The following is an 18,849-nucleotide window of genomic DNA, read 5'->3' as shown; positions in this document are numbered from 1 at the left end:
GACAGAAATGAGACGGCTCAATCGCGATAAATAGAACGGCGATAGCTAGAGTCGAGATGTAGGCGACTGGGCACTACACCGACGCTAGACAGACTCGGCGGGGACGGGTATTCAAGTCTTTTTTGGTTTTTTCCCCTTTCTTATTTTTCCGGGTGTTAGCATCCCTCCTGAATTTAATCCTCGTGCGGTCTGCCCTCTGCCTCCCCCCTTCCGCCCGCCGCCATCCGAGTCTGTCTCGTAACCGTTGCGTTTTCCGCAGAAAAAGCTGCGTCGGTCTCAGCACGCCCGGAAGGAGACCGAGTTCCTCCGCCTCAAACGGACCCGCCTCGGCTTGGACGACTTCGAATCCCTGAAAGTCATAGGGAGGGGGGCCTTCGGAGAGGTGGGTTTCTCTTCTCTTGGCGTAACGCCGGGACCCGGGACGTGCCCGCTACGGGCCCGGCGCCGTTCTGAGCGCCGGGGTGGATGCGGGCGGATGGGGTCGTTCGTTCGGTGGTATTTACTGAGCGCGTACTATGTGCGGAGCACCGGACTGAGCGCTCGGAATGGACAGGTGGGCAGCAGAGACGCGGGGTTCACCGTCTCGATGCCCGTTTAGCGGATGAGGCGACCGAGGCCCGGAGGAGGGAGGCGACCCGCCCGCGGTCGCGGGGCAGACAGGCGGCGGGGCCGGGATCGGAACCCGTGACCTTCCGGCCGGCGGGCCCGGCTCTATCCGCTCCGCCTCGCCGCCTCACCCTCCCCTCCAGGCAGCCGGCCGGCCTTACGGTCGTTAGTTCATTCGGTTCGTTCATTCGGGAGTATCTAGTGAGCGCTTACTGTGTGCGGAGCACTGGACTGAGCGCTTGGAGTGGACAGATCGGTAACAGAGAGAGACGGTCCCTGCCCGTCGACGGGCTCACGGTCCGGTCGGGGGAGACGGACGGACGAGAGCGGCGGCGATAAGTAGAATCGAGTTAGTTCAGAGAAGCCGCGGGACCTCGAGGAAAGAGCTCGGGCCTGGGATTCGGAGGTCACGGGTTCTGATCCCGGCCCCCGCCGCCCGTCCGCTGGGCGACCTGGGACGAGTCCCTTCGCTCCTCTGGGCCTCGGTTCCCTCGTCTGTGAAACGGGAGACCGCCATCCGCACGTGTGACGGGGACCGGGTCCGACCCGATCGTCTCGTGGCTACCCCGACGCTCGGTAAGGTCCCTGGCACGTAGTAGGCGCTCGACAGAAGCTACCTTTACTACTATGACTACCAGTCCCGCCCCGGCCACTTCCCCGCCGCGTGACAGGCAGTCAAGCGGTGGTCTTCGTCGGGCGCTCACTGCGTGTCCGGGGCGCTGTACTAAGCGCTCGGGAGAGTCCAGATGCAACAGAGTTGGTAGACACGTTCCCTGACCTTGGGCAAGTCACTTCACTGCTCTGGGCCTCAGTTCCCTCCTCTGCAAAATGGGGATTCAGTCCCCGTTCTCCCTCTTAAATTAAGCCGTGAGCCCCGTGTGGGATCTGCCCATCTCGCACTCGGTCATTCAGTAGTATTTATTGAGCGCTTCCTATGTGCAGAGCGCCGTACCAAGCGCTTGGAGCGAACAGTTCGGCAACAGATAGAGGCGATCCCTGCCCACCGATGGGCTCACAGTCGCATCTACCCCGATGCTTAGTACAGTGCTTGCCATCCATTCGTTCGTTCGTTCAATAGTGTTCATCGAGCGCTTACTACGTGCAGAGCGCTGTATCGAGCGCTTGGGAAGTACGATTAGGCAACAGACAGAGACAATCCCTGCCCAACAACGGACTCATAGACTACAAGGGGGGGGGAGACAGACGACAAAACAAAACAAAGGTAAAGCGCTGTAAGCGCTTAACAAGTACCGCAACCACGATTATTGTTCTCGTTACCAGGTACCGTCATTATTATTCATTCAGTCGTATTTATTGAGCGCTTACCGCGTGCAGAGCGCCGCACTAAGCGCTTGGGAGAGTATCGCTACCGCATCCTATTTATCGCTCCTGTTTTTGTCCGCCCGTCTCCCCCGATCAGACCGTAAGCCCGTCCGTGGGCGGGGATCGTCTCCATCTGTTTGCCAGACTGTCGGTTCCAAGTGCTCAGTACAGTGCTCTGCACATAGTAAGCGCTCAGTAAATACGATCGACTGAACGAATGCAGCAATAAACGGACATATCCCCTGCCCTCAGTGACTCTGGCGGGGGGGGGGCGGAGGCGGACATCGATACGAATAAATACAGGAGAGATGGGGACAGAGGTGCTGTGGGGCTGGGACCGGGGTTGGCGGGGAAGAGTAAAGGGAGCGAGGCGAACTGACCGTCACAGAATCTCTGTAATGAGAACCATCTCCGTCCTTGCAAGACGCCCTTCTTTCCGGCGTCCACGCTGCCGTTATTTACAAGCCCGGTTCACTCGCAGATTGTGCCGCGGAGTTCGTCTGCGGAAGACGGAGCAGCGCGGCTCGGCGGCGAGAGCCCGGGCTCGGGAGGCGGAGGTCACGGGTTCGAATCCCGGCTCTGCCACTCGTCAGTTGGGGGACCGTGGACGAGTCGCTTCACTTCTCTGGGCCTCAGTGACCTCATCCGTCAAATGGGGATGAAGACCGTGAGCCTCACGTGGGCCAACCTGCTGACCCCGTACCTCCCCCAGCGCTTAGGACTGTGCTCGGCACACAGTAAGCGCTTAACAAATACCAACATCATTATTATCATTATGATGATGATGATGATGATTACCTGAGCACTTCCCATTCCTCCGAAGTATCTGCAAGTCAAGGCTGTCTCAGTTTAGCATTAGATGACGACAGACCAATTCAGCGCAGCGAAATCTATTCAGTAGAGGTAACGGCCATCGGTTGACGAGGTGCCTTGCCGTAGAATAATGATGTGTGGGTATTTATTAGGCGCTTACTATGGCCGAGCACTGTTCTAAGCGCCGGGGGAGATAGCGAGGTCATCAGGTTGTCGTCCCACATGGGGCTCCCAAGTCTTCATCCCCCTTTTTCCAGATGAAGTAACTGGGATGTCGTCCTGTCAGTCAGTAGCATTTATTGAGCACCTGATGTGGGCAGAGCACTGCCCCGGGCCCTTAGGATCCCCGCCCTCAAGAAGCGTAAATGATAACAGTAATAATAATGTTGGTATTTGTGGAGCGCTTACTATGTACCCTGCACTGTTCTAAGCGCTGGGGTAGATACAGGGTCATCGGGTTGTCCCTCTTGGGGCTCACAGTCTTCATCCCCATTTTCCAGGTGAGGTAACGGAGGCACAGAGAAGTGAACTGACTTGACTGAAGTCACACGGGAGTTTAATGATGTCGGTATTTGTTAAACGCTTACTATGTGCCAGGCACGGTTCTAAGCGCCGGGGTAGATACAGGGTCATCAGGTTGTCCCACGTGGGGCTCACAGTCTTAGAGGAGCAGCGAGGCTCGGTGGAAAGAGCCCGGGCTCGGGAATCGGAGGTCAGGGGTTCTAGTCCCGACTCTGCCGCCCGTCAGCTGTGTGACTTTGGGCAAGTCACTTGGCTTCTCTGGGCCTCAGCGACCTCGTCTGGAAAATGGGGGTGGAGGCTGCGGGCCCCACGTGGGACAGCCTCATTACCTTGCTTCCCCTCCAGCGCTTAGAACGGTGCTTGGCACATAGTAAGGGCTTAACAGATGCTGTCATCAGTATTATCATTATCCCCATTTTACAGATGAGGGAACTGAGGCCCAGAGAAGTGAAGTGACTTGCCCAGAGTGACACGGCTGACCCGTGGCAGGTCTGGGATTCGAACCCGTGAGCCCCGACTCCCAAGCCCGGGCTCCGGCCACCGAGCCCCGCTGCTAGCAGATGGGACCGTCGACCCTTCGAGGACAGAGTGTCGGTTTGCCTCTCGGCGACAGAGACGGCCCCCCGGCGGCGTCTCCCGACCGCCTCCTCTTAACGGGGCTCGGTCCGGTTCTGACGCTGGCGGTCGGCGCTGCCTTCTCTCGTCGAACGTTCACATTTCTCTTCCAGGTGCGCCTCGTCCAAAAAAAAGACACAGGTCATATCTATGCAATGAAGATACTGAGAAAGGCCGACATGCTGGAGAAGGAGCAGGTGGGTGGGTGGCCTTGGACCCCGCGCTGGGCCGTGGGCGAGGGACGTAGAAAATAAGGACGACGACGATAAAAACAAACGAGGTATCTGAGCGCTCATCCTGTGCCGAGCGCCGTCCCGAGGGCTAAGAGCGCGAGCCCCACGTGGGACGGGGACGGCGGCGGACCTACCTGGCCTCGTGTCTACCCCGGCGCTCGCTACGGTGTCGGATACGCAGTAAGCGCTTGACGTGAGGAGTAGCGTGGTGTCGCGGCTGGAGCACGCGGCTGGGAGTCAGAAGGCCCCGGGGTCCGATCCCGGCCCTGCCGCTCGTCCCCCGGGTGGCCTCGGGCGAGTCACCGTGCTTCTCTGGGCCTCGGTTCCCTCATCTGGAAAATGGGGACTGAGACTGCGGGTCCCCCGTGGGACGGGGGGCAGCGTGGCTCAGCGGAAGGAGCCCGGGCTTGGGAGTCAGAGGCCGTGGGTTCCAATCCCCGCTCTGCCACCCGTCAGCTGTGGGACTGTGGGCGAGTCACTTCGCTTCTCTGGGCCTCGGTTCCCTCATCTGCAAAATGGGGATTAAAACCGTGAGCCCCACGTGGGACCACCCGATGAGCCCGTGTCTCCCCCGGCGCTTAGAACGGTGCTCGGCACAGAGTGAGCGCTTAACGAATGCCAACGTCGTCATCCACCCGCCGGTACGCTCGTTGCCGGACTGTACGTCCCAGGTGCCCAGTGCGGTGCTCCGCACGCGGTAAGCGCTCGGTAGATGCGACCGTGAATGAATCGCCCCCAGCGCTTAATACGGTGCCTGGCACGTACCGTGATTAGCAAATACCGTAATCATCATCATCCGTATCGTTATGAATAAATACCGTCGTTTAAAAAAAACAGGTAAAGGGCAATGCGATCGGACGCAGTCCCCGTCCCGGGCGGCGTTTTATCCCCGTTTTACGGCTGAGGGAACTGAGACGCGGAGACGTCAAATGACGCGTCCGTGGTCACCCGACGGGCCAGCGGCCGAGTCGGGATCAGAACCCAGGTCCTCTGACACCCGGGCCCAGACTCTTCCCCCCCGGGCCCCCCTGTTTTTGATGTTTTTTTCCGAGGGGCACAGCGATAAGGACCCTTTATCTCCGTATCTGTCGTAGTTTACACCCCGTCGTCGTGGTGGGGAGCCCTCTGAAAATCTCGCGCTGCACTAGCCTTAACTTTGGGGTTTTTCTGGTTTGTTTAATGGTATTCGCCAAGCGCTTATACGCCAGGCGGCGTGCGAAGCGCCGGAGTAGATACGGGACCACTGGGTCGGACGCCCGGTCCAGCCGTACGTAGAGCCCCGCACCGAACGCCTGGGAGAGTACGGTACAGCGGAATTGCTAGTCACGTTCCCCACCCGCGACGAGTTGAAAGTCTTTCAACAACTTAATAATAATAACGGTGGTATTCGTTAAGCGCTTACTAGGCGCAAAGCACCGCTCTGAGCGCCGTGGGGGGATACAAGGTGATCAGGTGGTCCCACGTGGGGCTCACGGGCTTCATCCCCATTTTACAGATGAGGGAACCGAGGCCCAGAGAAGTGAAGTGACTCGCCCAGAGTCCCCCCAGCTGGCAAGCGGCAGAGCCGGGATTAGAACCCGCGACCTCTGACTCCCAAGCCCGGGCTCTTTCCGCCGCGCCGCTTCCGTTCTATTTAAAGAGAAGCTCTTCAGCGAGGGTGATTTTACCGACGTTTGGAGAAAATCAGTTGAACGATGATGATATCTGTTGAGTGAGCGCTGTGCGCCAGGCGCCGTACTAAGCGCCGGCTCAGATAGAAGATGATCGGGCCCGGGTGGGACTCGCAGTCTAAGCAAGAGGCAGGACGGGGGTCGAATCCCCGTTTTGCCGACGAGGGAACTGAGGCACGGAGGAAGCGAGGTGGCACGCCCGAGGTCACGTGGCAGAACCGGGATTAGAACCCGGGGCCCTTGGGGGGGAGAGAGACTCGAGAATAAACCGCGGACACGGACGGAAGTTTTATTCCCCTGTCTATTCTGTCCGTCGGGTGTCCGTCCCCTTGATTCTATTTATCGCGATTAAGTTGTCTTGTTTCTGTCCGTCTCTCTCCCCCGGTGAGACCGTGAGCCCGTCACTGGGCAGGGACGGCCTCTGTCTGTTGCCGAACCGTCCGCTCCGAGCGCTCGGTCCAGTGCTCTGCACACAGTAAGCGCTCAGTAAACACAGTGGAACGAACGAGTCCCGTGGGGCTGAGGACGCGATGAATCGAGGGTACAGATCCGAGGGGAAGGGCGACGCAGACGGGTGGAGGAAGAGAAGAAACGAAAGCCCGTTGGAGGGGCCGGGCTCGTGAAACTGTGACCGGCCCGAGTCGCCACGACGATGATAGAAATGATTATTTTCAATAATGAGAAGTAGGCGCTTCTCCGGCAGAGAGCTGCGCCGGTGCCCCTGCTCGGCGTCGGGCGATCCGTCGGTCGGTCGTATTTACCGAGCGCTCCCCGGGTGTGGAGCACCGTACCGGGCGCTGGGGAGAGTGCGGGGCGACAGTAAACGGGGACGTCCCCCGCCCGCAACGAGCTGACGGTCTAGCCGGGGGAGACGGACGGCATCCGAAATCAATAAATGAGCGTTACGGACGTAAGCGGTGCGGGGCTGGGACGGGAGGGGGGCGGGCAGCGCGGCTCAGCGGAGGGAGCCCGGGTTCGGGAGTCGGGGGTCATGGGTTCGACTCCCGGCTCTGCCACTCGTCAGCTGTGAGACGCTTCACTTCTGTGCCTCAGTGACCTCTTTCGCGAAATGGGGATGAAGGCCGCGAGCCTCCCGCGGGACGACCCGATGACCCCGGTGCTCGGCGCAGAGCGAGCGCTTAACGGATACCGACGTTATTATTATTATTACGAATAAAGGGTCGGGACGACGCGGGAGGGAGCGGGAGGAGAGGAGTGGGGGGGCTCAGTCGGGGGAGGCCTCTCGGGGGAGACGGGCGGTCGGCGCTCGGCGACGGCATTTATTCGCGGAGCGCTCGCGGCGGGCCGCGCCCCGCGCTCGGGAGAGGCCGTCCGGACGGAGTCGGCCGCCCCGTCGCCCCGCCCACGGCGCAGCTCTACGGCGTAGGGGCGGGGCCGGCCGGGCGACTGGACGCCCGTGATCTCTCCCGTCGCTCTTTGCCTCTAGGTAGCCCACATCCGAGCGGAACGAGATATTCTGGTAGAAGCAGACGGCGCCTGGGTGGTGAAGATGTTTTACAGTTTCCAAGATAAAAGGAATCTTTACCTGATCATGGAGTTTCTCCCAGGAGGTAAATTCCCGGGCGGGAGCCGGGACGGCGGCGGCGCCGCTCGGCGGCGGGCCGGGGGGCCGGGGGCCTCCGGGACTCCTGCGGCGAGGCGGTCGCGGCGAGGGCGATACCGACGGGGAGCCCGGCGCCGTCCGGTCCTCCGTCGGTCAGTCGGTCCGTGGTGTTGGTCGTCGGTTCCTTCGCTGGTGTTTCCGGTGCGCCCGCTCACGTTCGGAGCGCCGCGCCGAGCGCTTGGGAGAGCGCGGGAGTGCCGGCGGACAGGTCCCCCGGGCGCTCACTTCCCACCCGGGCACCGTACCGAGCGCTCGGAAGAGTACGAGAGTGGAGAACCGGCGGACGCGTTCCCCGAGCGCTTACCGTGTAGCGGGCACCGAACCGAGCGCCCGGAAGAGTACGATACAGGAGGACCGGCGGACGCGTTCCCCGGGCCCTTACCGTGTAGCGGGTACCGTACCGAGCGCCCGGAAGAGTACGATACAGGGAGGACCGGCGGACGCGTTCCGTAAGCGCTTACCGTGTAGCGGGCACCGTACCGAGCGCCCGGAAGAGTACGATAGAACAGAACCGCAGACACGTTCCCCGAGCGCTTACTATGTAACCGGGGACCGTACCGAGCGCTCGGAAGAGTACGATACAGGAGGACCGGCAGACGCGTTCCCTGGGCGCTTACCTGTAGCGGGCACCGTACCGAGCGCTCGGAAGAGGACCGGCAGACGCGTTCCCTGGGCGCTTACTATGTACCGGCCACTAAGCGCTCGGAAGAGTACAGTGCAGCCGAATTGCTGACCCGATCCCTAGAGCGCTACTTAGGTAGCAGGCACCGTACTGAGCGCTCGGGTAGATAGAAGATCGGGTTGGTTACAGTCCCCGTCCCGCGTGAGGGCTCACGGTTTTAATCCCCGTTTTCCGGATGAGCGAACTGAGGCACAGAGGAAGTGAAGGGACTTGCCCGAGGTCGCGCGACAGGTACGTGGCGGAGCCGGGATTAGAACCCAGGGCCTCTGACCCCGGGGCCCGTGCTCTTGCCTCTGGGCCAGGCCGCTTCTCTGATCCATTTACAGATCCAGTGGTTCGGTTCTTCCTCGAGTTTCGAAGCGTTATAAAGACATCTCTCTGAGTTTCTAAGAAATCCCTGCCAGTCCCGCCATTGTCGATTTCGAGGCCGAATGCGGCGGATTCCCCTTTTTTCACACCCCTGGGTCGGGCGGCGGTTATTGCCGCTCGTCAGCTGCGTGACTGTGGGCAGGTCACTTCACTTCTCTGTGCCTCAGTGACCTCATCTGGAAAACGGGGATGAAGACTGGGAGCCTCACGAGCCTGATGACCCCGTGTCTCCCCCAGCGCTCAGAACGGTGCTCTGCACACAGTAAGCGCTCGACAGATACCGTCGTCATCAATCGTTATTATTGCCGTGCGCTCCAGTTTCCGATTTGGCCTAACGGCTCCATTCAGCCTCTGCCCGCCGGTTAGAGCAGAACGTCGAGCAGACGTTGAGCGAAAACGTGTCAAAACCGGGTAGACGCGATGCGGGTCCCGGGGGCGGTCGGTACACCGGACTCTAAACTCCCCGTGGGCCGGGATCGCGCCCGCCGACGTGGCCAAGTGGAAAGAGCACGGGCTTTGGAGTCAGGGCTCATGAGTTCGAATCCCAGCTCTGCCACTTGTCGGCTGTGTGACTGTGGGCGAGTCACTTAACTTCTCTGGGCCTCAGTTCCCTCATCTGTAAAATGGGGATTAAGACCGTGAGCCCCACGTGGGACAAGCCGATTCCCCTGTGTCTACCCCAGCGCTTAGAACAGTGCTCGGCACATAGTAAGCGCTTAACAAATACCAACATTACCGTGTCGGACTCTCCCGGGCACCCGGAGCGGGGCGGGGAGCGCTCGGTGGATACCACCGACGGGTCGAGGGCCGTCACGGACGGGGAACGTTTCCGCTCGTTCTGTCGCTTCGTACTCTCCCGGGCGCTCCGCCCGTAGTAAGCGCTCGACAGATACCGCTGACGGACGGCGCAACGCGCGGCACCCGGCGGATACCGGCGACCGACCGATCGATGGCGGCGTGGCCCCGGGGAAGGAGCACGGGCCGTGGAGCGGGAGGACCTGGGTTCTGATCCCGGCTCCGCCGGCGGGCCGCCGCTCGCCCTCGGGCAGGTCGCTTCGCTCCCCCGTCCCCTCGTCTGTGAGATAGGGATCGCGGGCCGTGGGCCGTGTCCCGCCCGACCGGCTTGCACCTAACCCGGCGTCCGGCACGGCGCGTGGCACGTTGCGGGCGCCTAGCCGGACGCCGCCGGGGAAGAAAGGGATAGGTTAGTCTTCCCGTTGCCGAGAAGCCTCCCGTGACCGCACCCCCTTCTCTCCCCCCCCCCCGTTCAGGCGACATGATGACTCTCCTCATGAAGAAGGACACCCTGAAGGAAGAGGAAACTCAGTTCTACATTTCCGAGACCGTGTTGGCTATCGACGCCATCCATCAGCTGGGGTTCATCCATCGAGACATCAAACCCGACAACCTGTTGCTGGACGCCAAGGCACGTGAAAACGCACCCCCCGCCCAACCCCCCCCCGCCCCAAGACGTGGCGACGGCAGAGCCGTTGAAACGGTCGGACGGTCGTGTTTACTGAGTGCTCACTCCGTGCAGGGCGCCGCGCTAAGCTGCCGAGTTGCTGTCTTAAGCGCAGAGGATCCCACTTGGAATTTTAGAAAGATAACGGTACTTACGGTACCTGTTAAGCGCCTATCGCGAGCCAGGCGCCGTACCGAGCGCTGGGGTGGGCACGGGCAGATCGGCCGGGACACGGCCCCCCCGTCCCGTGTGGGGCTCACGGTCTCGATCCCCGTTTTACACATGGGACAGAAATGGAGCGACTCGTCCGAGGTCACGCGGCGGACGAGTGGCGGGGCCGGGATTAGGACCCACGACCTTCCGGTTCTCGGGCCCGTGCGCTGTAATAATAATGATGATGTGGGTATCTGTTAAGCGCCTGCTATGCGCCGGGCACCGTTCTAAGCGCCGGGGGAGATGCACGGTAATCAGGGCCGATGCGGGGCTCACGGTCTTAAGCCCCATTTTCCAGATGAGGTGACCGGGGCACCGAGAGGCGAAGTGACTTGCCCGCGGTCCCGCGGCTGACAGGCGGCAGAGCCGGGATTAGAACCCGTGACCTCTGACTCCCGAGCCCGGGCTCTTTCCCCTGAGCCACGCTGCTTCCCCACTCCGCCCTGCCGCTTCTCTCCGAAGAACAATTTCTTAAAAGGGGGTTTAGCTGCGGAGAGGTGAAGGCCCTGAAGGCGGGGTAGAGGGAGCAGAGGGAAAAAGGGGGGAGCTCAGTCCGGGAAGGCCACTCGGAGGAGGTGAGCTTCAAGTAGGGATTTGAAGAGGGGAAGAGAATCGGATCGTCCGAGGCGAGGAGGGAGGGCGTTCCGGGACCGCGGGAGGACGCGGCCCGGGGGTCGACTGAGCACTCGCCGTGTGCGGAGCACCGTGCCTGGCGCTCGGGAGAGTACGCTACAGCAGACCCATCCCCTCCCCACAGTGAGCTGACAATCTGGGACGGGAGACGGGCAGTGGTAGAAATGAGTAAATCGCACATATGGACATGAGTGCCGAGGGCGGGTGAATAAAGGGAGCGAGCCGGGGCGACGCCGAAGGGAGTGGGAGAAGGGGGAAGGAGGGTGCAGTCAGGGAGGGCCTCTCGGAGGAGGCGGGCCTTCACCAAGGCCTCGAAGGGAGAGGGGTGGTCTGTCGGATATGAGTAAGGGAGCCCGACGGCACTGCCCTCCCTTTAGGCAACTCGTGACCCGAAGGGGAGAAAGACAGAAATGGTCGGCTTGAAGTACGTGGAGCGGGAAACGGTCCAAGCGTTCATTCGGTCGCACTGATTGAGCGCAGGCCGCGTGCGGAGAACCGTGCCGAGCGCTTGGGGAAGTGCCACCCGCCGGTGAACGTTGAGGTTCCCCGCCCGCGACGCGCTGGCGGTCTAGCCCGGGGGAGACGGACGTCGGTACAGATAAATAGAACGACAGCTCTGGACGTGAGCGGGGTGGGGCCGGGAGAGGGGAAGAGCCAAGGGAGCGGGTCAGGGCGACGCGGCAGGGAGTGGGAGAAGAGGAGAGGGGGGCTTAGGCGGGGGAGGCCTCCCGGAGGAGGCGGGCCTCCGGTAAGGCTTCGAAGCCGGGGGAGGGTCGTGGTCGGATCCGAGGAGGGAGGGCGTGCCGGGCCACGGGCTAGAAGTCCACGGCGAGGCGGGCGCCGTGGAGCCTATCTTGATAAAGTGGCGGAATAAGCGTGCGGATGAAAACCCGTGCGTGCGCGTGAGCGCCGAGTACGAAGGAAGAAATCGGATCGGCTAAGGGTGGCCGCTCGGCTCGAGCGAATCGTTTGGGGAAGATTTCCCGGAGGAGGTGGAATGGTAGGAGGGGCTCGAAGCTGCGGGGAGCCGCGTCCCCCGGAACTGAGCCGGTGGGGGGACGGCCCGGCCCGGCGGAGGGGAATCTGACGACCGAGGAGGCGGACGAGCGGCGTGGCTCAGCGGAAGGAGCTCGGGCTTGGGAGTCGGAGGTCGTGGGTTCCGATCCCGGCTCTGCCGCTCGTCAGCTGTGTGACTTCGGGCAAGTCGCTTCACTTCTCCGTGCCCCAGTTACCTCGTCTGTAAAATGGGGATGAAAACCGTGAGCCCCACGTGGGACGACCTGATCGCCTTGTATCCCCCCGGCGCTTAGAACGGTGCTTTGCACGTAGTAAGCGCTTAACAAATACCGGCATCGTCATTATTATTATTAAAAGAGCAGGAGGGGCACGAGCGAGCTGGAAGGAGGTGAACTCGGGAGGAAGCGCAGCGGGGGGGGCCGGGAGAGCAGGGTGGAAGCCTGCCGAAGGGAGGGGACGCCCCGAGGCCAACCCGGCCGTCCGTCTCAAGGAATCGGGTGGCGGGAACCGGCCAGGAGAGAAGGAAGGGAATCGGGAAGCCCAGCTAGACGGAGAAGAGCGGGTTGGCGTCGACGTGGCCGGGCGGGGAGGGAGAGAAAGCCCAAGGGAACCCCGGAACGCCTCAGCCCCGATCGCCGCCTCCGGCCCGGTATCGATCCCCACCGTCCCAGACCACCATCTCGGTCCCTCCGGGAAGGGCCGACCGGCCGGATCCTCCGCAGACTCGACGTCCCGCCGGGACGTGGTTCTTCTGTTTCCGCGGGGAGCGCGTCGCTTGCTCCTCTCCCCGAACGGCTCCGAGACTCACTCGATTCTCGTGCTCTTCTTATCTTAGGGTCACGTAAAACTGTCCGATTTCGGCCTCTGCACGGGTTTGAAGAAGGCCCACAGGACTGAATTCTACAGGAACCTAACGCATAATCCGCCAAGCGATTTCTGTAAGTTCGGTCTTCTCTAGCGCACGCCTCCGGTGGCGTTGGATCGACCTGGGAGCGTGACGCCTCTCCCGTGACGGGCTCTGAAAAGGCGCCCGTCGGTCGTTAACGGGCCACCTTTAAACCGGAAGGTTTCCGTTGGGTGGTTTCGAAAGATGATTTTGGTATGAGAAAGGATGACCGCGTTTTATCGGGCCCGCGTTTAAAACCCTTTTTTTAAAAAAACTTAGCCTTTCAGAACATGAACTCAAAGAGGAAAGCAGAAACCTGGAAGAAGAACAGGCGACAACTGGTGAGTCCCAAGTCGGCCGGCCGCGTTTCCGAGGGGGTCTCGACCCCCTGATGTGGCGAGAGCCCCGGCGGCTCTCTCAGGTGGGCCGTGGAAAATTGCGCCGGAGGAATCCGGTCCACGGGGAAGCCGCGGGATGGGTTGCTGCGGGACCTTGGTGAAGCCCCTTCACTCGTCGGGGCCTCGGTTTCCTCGTCTGTAAAATGGGGATTCAGTATCCGTTCCCCCTCCCCCAGTCAGTCGATCGGTGGTATTCGTGGAGCGCTTGGGAGAGAGCCTGTTCTGTTCTGTCGTCCGTCTCCCCCTTCTAGACCGTGAGCCCGTCGTGGGGGAGGGATTGTCTCTCTCTGCTGCCGAATCGGACTTTCCGAGGGCTTAGTACAGCGCTCCGCACACAGCGAGCGCTCGATAAATACGACTGAATGAACGCTGTGGGAGAGTCGGCGGAAACGTTCCCCGCCGCAGCTGGGGCAGAAGCAGAGCGCCGACTTTTTCTAAGGAGCCGATGAGGTGCGGCTCTCGTATTTTCCTCAAAGGACTTAAATAGATAAATGGTGGCGTTTGTTAAGCGCTTACTGTGTGCAAAGAACTGTTCTAAGCCCTGGGGGATGCGAGGTGATCAGGTTGTCCCACGTGGGGCTCACCGTCTTCATCCCCGTTTTCCAGACGAGGGCACTGAGGGCCGGAGAAGCGAAGTGACTGGCCCACAGTCACATGGCTGACGAGCGGCAGGGCCGGGATTCGAACCCGTGACCTCTGACTCCCGAGCCCGGGCTCTTCCCACCGAGTCACGCTGCTTAGGTCCAGCTGTGATGATAATTGTGATATATAGTAATAATAATATAACGCCGTGAGCCCTGTCGTCGTCATCCACGTTATTTCCCGAGGGCTTCCTGGGCGCGAAGCGCAGCCCTCGGGTGAAACGGGGACTGAGTCTGATGTGATCGTATTGACCCCGGTGCTCAGTACGGTGCTTGTCAGGTAGGAAGCGCTTAACCAATGCCACGAGTAGTATTCTTAGGTTCCCCACACCCACGAGGTTGGTGAGGGGCCTGATGTTCCCATTTTCCGCCGTCCCCCTCTAGTCTGTAAGTCCGTCGTGAGCGGGGAACGCGTCTACCGACTCTGTCGTATCGTTCTGTTGTCCTCTGCCCAGCGCTTAGTACAGTGCTCCGCACACGGTAAGCGCTCGGTAAATAGGATCGAATGAATGGAGCGCATGAGTACTGAGGGTCTGGGGTGGGCTTCGGGGATGATCTGGACCCTGACGGCAGGCTCCAGCTCAGATGAGGGGCCTCTGTGCTCAGCACGTACTGAGCGCTTAACAAATATCGCTATTGTTTTTAATAATAATAACGTCGGTATCCGTTAAGCGCTTACTATGTGCAGAGCACTGTTCTAAGCGCTGGGGAGACACGGGAATCAGGTTGTTCCACGTGGGGCTCACAGTCTTAATCCCCATTGTGCAGATGAGGTAACTGAGGCCCGGAGAAGTGAAGCGGCTCGCCCACAGTCACACAGCTGACAGGTGGCCCAGCCGGGATTCGAACCCGTGACCTCGGACTCCGAAGCCCGGGCTCTTTCCACTGAGCCACGCTGCTTCTCACACATCCCCTGCCCACAAGGAGCTTATGCTCTGAATTCTGTATTAATAATAATAATAATAATTGCGGTATATGTTAAGCGCTTAACGGTGTGCGGGCCCCGAACTAAGCTCTGGGGTAGATGCAGGCCAGTCAGGTTGGACCCAGTCCCCGTCCCACGTGGAGCTCACAGTCTTCCTCCCCGTTTTACAAGAGAGGGAACTGAGGCCCAGAGAAGCGAAGCGACTCGCCCAAGGTCCCGCGGCAGACGAGCGGCGGAACCGGGATTAGAACCCAGGTCCTTCCGACTCCCGGGCCCGGGCTCTAGCCGCCAGGCTGCGCCGCTTCTCTTTAATCGACCGTCGCCGCCGCCAGGCCGCCATTTCCCGGGAGTAGCCGAGACCCCCTCGGGCGGGGAGGGGCCCGGCACCGGTTTTTTTTTTAAAGGTCCTTCGGACTCCGGGGGTAGAAACCGAACCATTTATTCTGAATCATTTATTCACGTTAATGTCCGTCTCCTCCCCTGGACTGTAAGCTCATTCTCGGCGGGGGACCCGTCCGCTGATTCCGTTGTGTTCTCCCCAGCGCTGAGAACAGCGCTCTGCGCAGAGTAGTCGTAGCATTCGTAATCGTAACGACGGTCTCTGTGCCGGGCCCTGTACTGGGCGCCGGGGCGGATACGGGCTCGTCAGGTTGGACGCGGTCCCTGTCCCCCGTGGGGCCCACGGCCCTCGTCCCCATTTTCCAGAGGAGGGGACCGAGGACTCGCCCGGGGTCCCGCAGCAGGCGGGTGGCGGAGTCGAGATTAGAACCCAGATCCTCCTGCCTTCCGGGCCCGTGCTCTATCGACCGGGCTTTTGAGCGCTCAGTAAATAGCACCGATGGATCCCGAGGAAAGGGGACGACCCCTGGGGAGAGGGGGTGGAGAGCGAGGGAGACGAGCGTCCCCCCCCCCCGGGCCTCCCGGCAACCGACGTACCCGACTCGGCGGGAACCGCCGGATAACCGGGCCGTAAGAATCAGCGGCCGCTCCCTCCCGGAGCGGAGCCCGGCCCCGGAGTCTCAGGTCCGTTTCCGCTGCTGCTCGTTTTCAGGCCTACTCTACCGTGGGGACCCCGGATTACATCGCTCCGGAAGTCTTCATGCAGACGGGGTACAACAAGCTCTGCGACTGGTGGTCGTTGGGAGTGATTATGTATGAGATGCTAATAGGTAGGTCGTCGGGCGTCGGCTCGTTTCTGCCCTTGTCCGTCTCTCCCCCCCCCCCCCCCCGCCCGCCAGACCGAGCTCGGCGTGGGCGGGGAGTGGGTCCGTTTATCGTTGCTCTCCCGAGCGCTCAGCGAGCGCTCGATAAATCCGATCGGCCGTCCGACCCTCGGAGAAACGCGGTCGGTCGGTGTGGCCGACGTCACCGGCCCGCGGCCGTCTTAGCGCCTCGGCGGGCCGGGCGAGCCCGGGAAGTAGACGGCGTTCCCCGGGCCCGCCCCGCGCCCCGGGTTGCGGAAGACCGGACGGTCAGCCGGGCTCCCGGGGTCTCCAGAGGGCGGGAGCGACCCGGCCGGCCGCGGCGCCGCCGGCCGCGGTCCCGACGCGGCGCCGGCCGATTTTGCATTTCGGGGGCGGGGTGGAGACCGTGCGACCTCTCGGGATGAGTTCGCGCGGGGACGCCCACGCGGTCAGAAAAGCCGGCGAAACCTTTCTCTTTCCCCTCCAGGGTACCCCCCCTTCTGCTCGGAGACGCCCCAAGAGACGTATCGGAAAGTGATGAACTGGAAAGAGACCCTGGTCTTCCCCCCGGAGGTGCCTATCTCTGAGAAAGCTAAAGATCTCATTCTAAGGTTAGCGGCTGAACTCGGGCAGCGGCCGGGAAACAGGAATAATCGTGAGAGCTGCGGTATCCGTCAAGCGCTTACTACGCGAGCCCGTCACGGGCGGGGGATGTCTCCGTTTAAATCGTTATAGTGTCCTCTGCCGAGCGCTTAGCGCACCGTGAGCGCTCAGCGACCGCGGTTGAACGGATGGATGCGTCAGGCGCCGTTCTGAGCGCCGGGGAAGGTGCGAGATCGTCAGGGCGGGCACGGTCCCCGTCCCAGCCGGGGATCACGGGCTAGGTAGGAGGGAGGGTAGCAGTTGAATCGGCCTTTTACGGTTGGGGAGAGTGAGGCACGGAGAGGTTTGCCCAAAGTCGCGGGGCAGGCAGGTGGCGGAGCCGGGATTAGAACCGGGTCCCCCGGCTCCCGGCCCCGGCTTCTTTCCACTAGGCTCGGTGGAAAGAGCCCGGGCTTGGGAGTCGGGGGTCATGAGTTCGAATCCCGGCTCTGCCTCTCGTCAGCTGGGTGACTGTGGGCGAGTCACTTCACTTCTCTGTGCCTCAGTGACCTCAGCTGTCAAATGGGGATCAACTGGGAGCCTCACGTGGGACGGACCCGATGACCCCGTATCTCCCCCAGCGCTCAGAACGGTGCTCGGCACAGAGTGAGCGCTTAACGAATGCCAGCGTCATCGTTGTTGTTATTATTAGGCCGCGCTGCTCCTCGATCGAACGGGGGCTTCGGGCGGAATCGACGTGGCACATTTAATCCATTCTCCTGGTAGGGATCTAACAGAAGCAGCGTGGCTCAGTGGAAAGAGCACGGGCTTTGGAGTCAGGGCTCATGAGTTCGAATCCCAGCTCTGCCACTTGTCAGCTGTGTGACTGTGGGCAAGTCGCTTCACTTCTCTGGGCCTCAGTTCCCTCATCTGTAAAATGGGGATGAAGACTGTGAGCCCCACGTGGGACATCCTGATTCCCCTGTGTCTACCCCAGCGCTTAGAACAGTGCTCGGCACATAGTAAGCGCTTAACAAATACCAACATTATTATTATTATTAGCTTTGTGACTGAGCAGATGGCCTTTCTGAGCATTTCCTTCAGACTGAATCACACTTTGCCAACTAGCGATATTTACCCGCTTTTTGTCGTCTGCTTGTTTTCGGAAGAGGGGGCGGTTATGGTACTTGTCGATGATGGTATTTGTTAAGCGCTTACTATGTGCCGAGCACTTTTCTCAGCGCTGGGGCAGCTACGGGGTAACGAGGTTGTCCCACGTGGGGCTCACAGTCTTCATCCCCGTTTGACAGGTGAGGTCGCCGAGGCCCAGAGACGTCAGGTGACTCGCCCGGGGTCGCACAGCCGATAAGTGGCGGAGCCGGGATTAGAACCCGCGATCTCTGACTCCGCAGCCCGGGCTCTTGCCACTGAGCCACGCTGCTGCTTCTCCGTTAAGTGCTTACTACGTGCCGGGCACCAGACTGAGCGCTGGGGTAGACGGAAGTTAATCAGGACGGACACGGTCCCTGCCCCACATGGGGCTCACTGTCTTCACCCCCGTTTTACAGGCGAGGGAACTGAGGCCCAGAGAGATGAAATGACTCGCCCAGGGTCGCCCAGCAGACAGGTGGCGGAGCCGCATTCTCCCCCCGTCTTAGCGAGCCTCCGGCGGGATGGGAGCTACGGCCGACCCGGTCATCCTCTACCTATTCCAGCAGTCAGTAGAGTGCTCGGCAAATAGTAAGCGCTTAACAAATAGCCTAATCAGCAGTAGCGGTATCGCAGTTGATCAAGCGGCCGAGGCCCGGTGGTCTGGAGTTTGCCCTGCTCGCGTGACCTCGTATTTACCCCTGCCTCTCCAGCACTTGTGTCCCCAGAGTGCCCGACCGCCTCTCATCCTTTTTCTTTCTTTCCCGTGACCTCGCCGCGACGCTTTTGTGCTCTCTAGGTACCTGAGTACATTTTTCTTTCTTTTGTATGATCTCCTACCCTCGCTGCCCCTCCGGCACCTGCCTGGCTACCTGTTTGGTTGTCCGTCTCCCCCCTTCTAGACTGCGAGCCCGTCGTCGGGCGGGGATGGTCTCTACCTGTTGCCGAATTGTAATTTCCAAGCGTTGAGTCCCGTGCTCTGCACGCAGTAAGCGCTCGAATGAACGAACTCTTCTGTGTCACCTAAATTCCACAGGACTTTTGACCCTTCTTTCTTTTGTGTGACGTCTTACCCTCGCTGCCTCTCCGACACTTCTTTGTCACCTAAATGCCCGAGTACTTTTGACCCTTTTTCTTTCTTTTGTGCGACCTCCTACTCACCGCTGCCTCTCCAGCACTTCCGTGCTTAGTCCTCCCACTCCCCCAGACTCACCGATAAGGGAGGAGGCGTCGGCTTCCTCCTCTCGCCCCGTTGCCGCTTCCGCACTATCCCTCCTCCCCCTCCCTCTCCTTCCCCTCCTT

The 18,849-nt window shown here is 61.0% G+C and overlaps 1 protein-coding gene across 9 annotated transcripts in view; it reads left to right on the top strand.

Moving 5' to 3' along the window:
* The window catches only part of STK38L (serine/threonine kinase 38 like), an 84,030-nt gene that overhangs the window by 52,600 nt on the left and 12,581 nt on the right, over positions 1-18,849 (top strand). For 7 of the 9 annotated variants that reach the window (XM_029057188.1, XM_029057195.2, XM_029057192.2 and 4 more), the window contains 8 exons: positions 260-382; positions 3,993-4,076; positions 7,230-7,353; positions 9,729-9,883; positions 12,618-12,720; positions 12,948-13,009; positions 15,684-15,801; positions 16,304-16,427. In XM_029057188.1, the coding sequence (XP_028913021.1) occupies positions 260-382; positions 3,993-4,076; positions 7,230-7,353; positions 9,729-9,883; positions 12,618-12,720; positions 12,948-13,009; positions 15,684-15,801; positions 16,304-16,427 (893 nt within the window). The remainder of the gene's footprint in view (positions 1-259; positions 383-3,992; positions 4,077-7,229; positions 7,354-9,728; positions 9,884-12,617; positions 12,721-12,947; positions 13,010-15,683; positions 15,802-16,303; positions 16,428-18,849) is intronic. The other 2 variants (XM_029057197.2, XM_029057210.2) reach the window with 2 other exon arrangements.

Source organism: Ornithorhynchus anatinus, chromosome 2, assembly GCF_004115215.2.
Source record: "Ornithorhynchus anatinus isolate Pmale09 chromosome 2, mOrnAna1.pri.v4, whole genome shotgun sequence".
Lineage (NCBI taxonomy): Eukaryota > Metazoa > Chordata > Mammalia > Monotremata > Ornithorhynchidae > Ornithorhynchus > Ornithorhynchus anatinus.
Note: the sequence above shows the minus strand (reverse complement) of the source record. Positions and strands in the feature narration are given on the sequence as shown.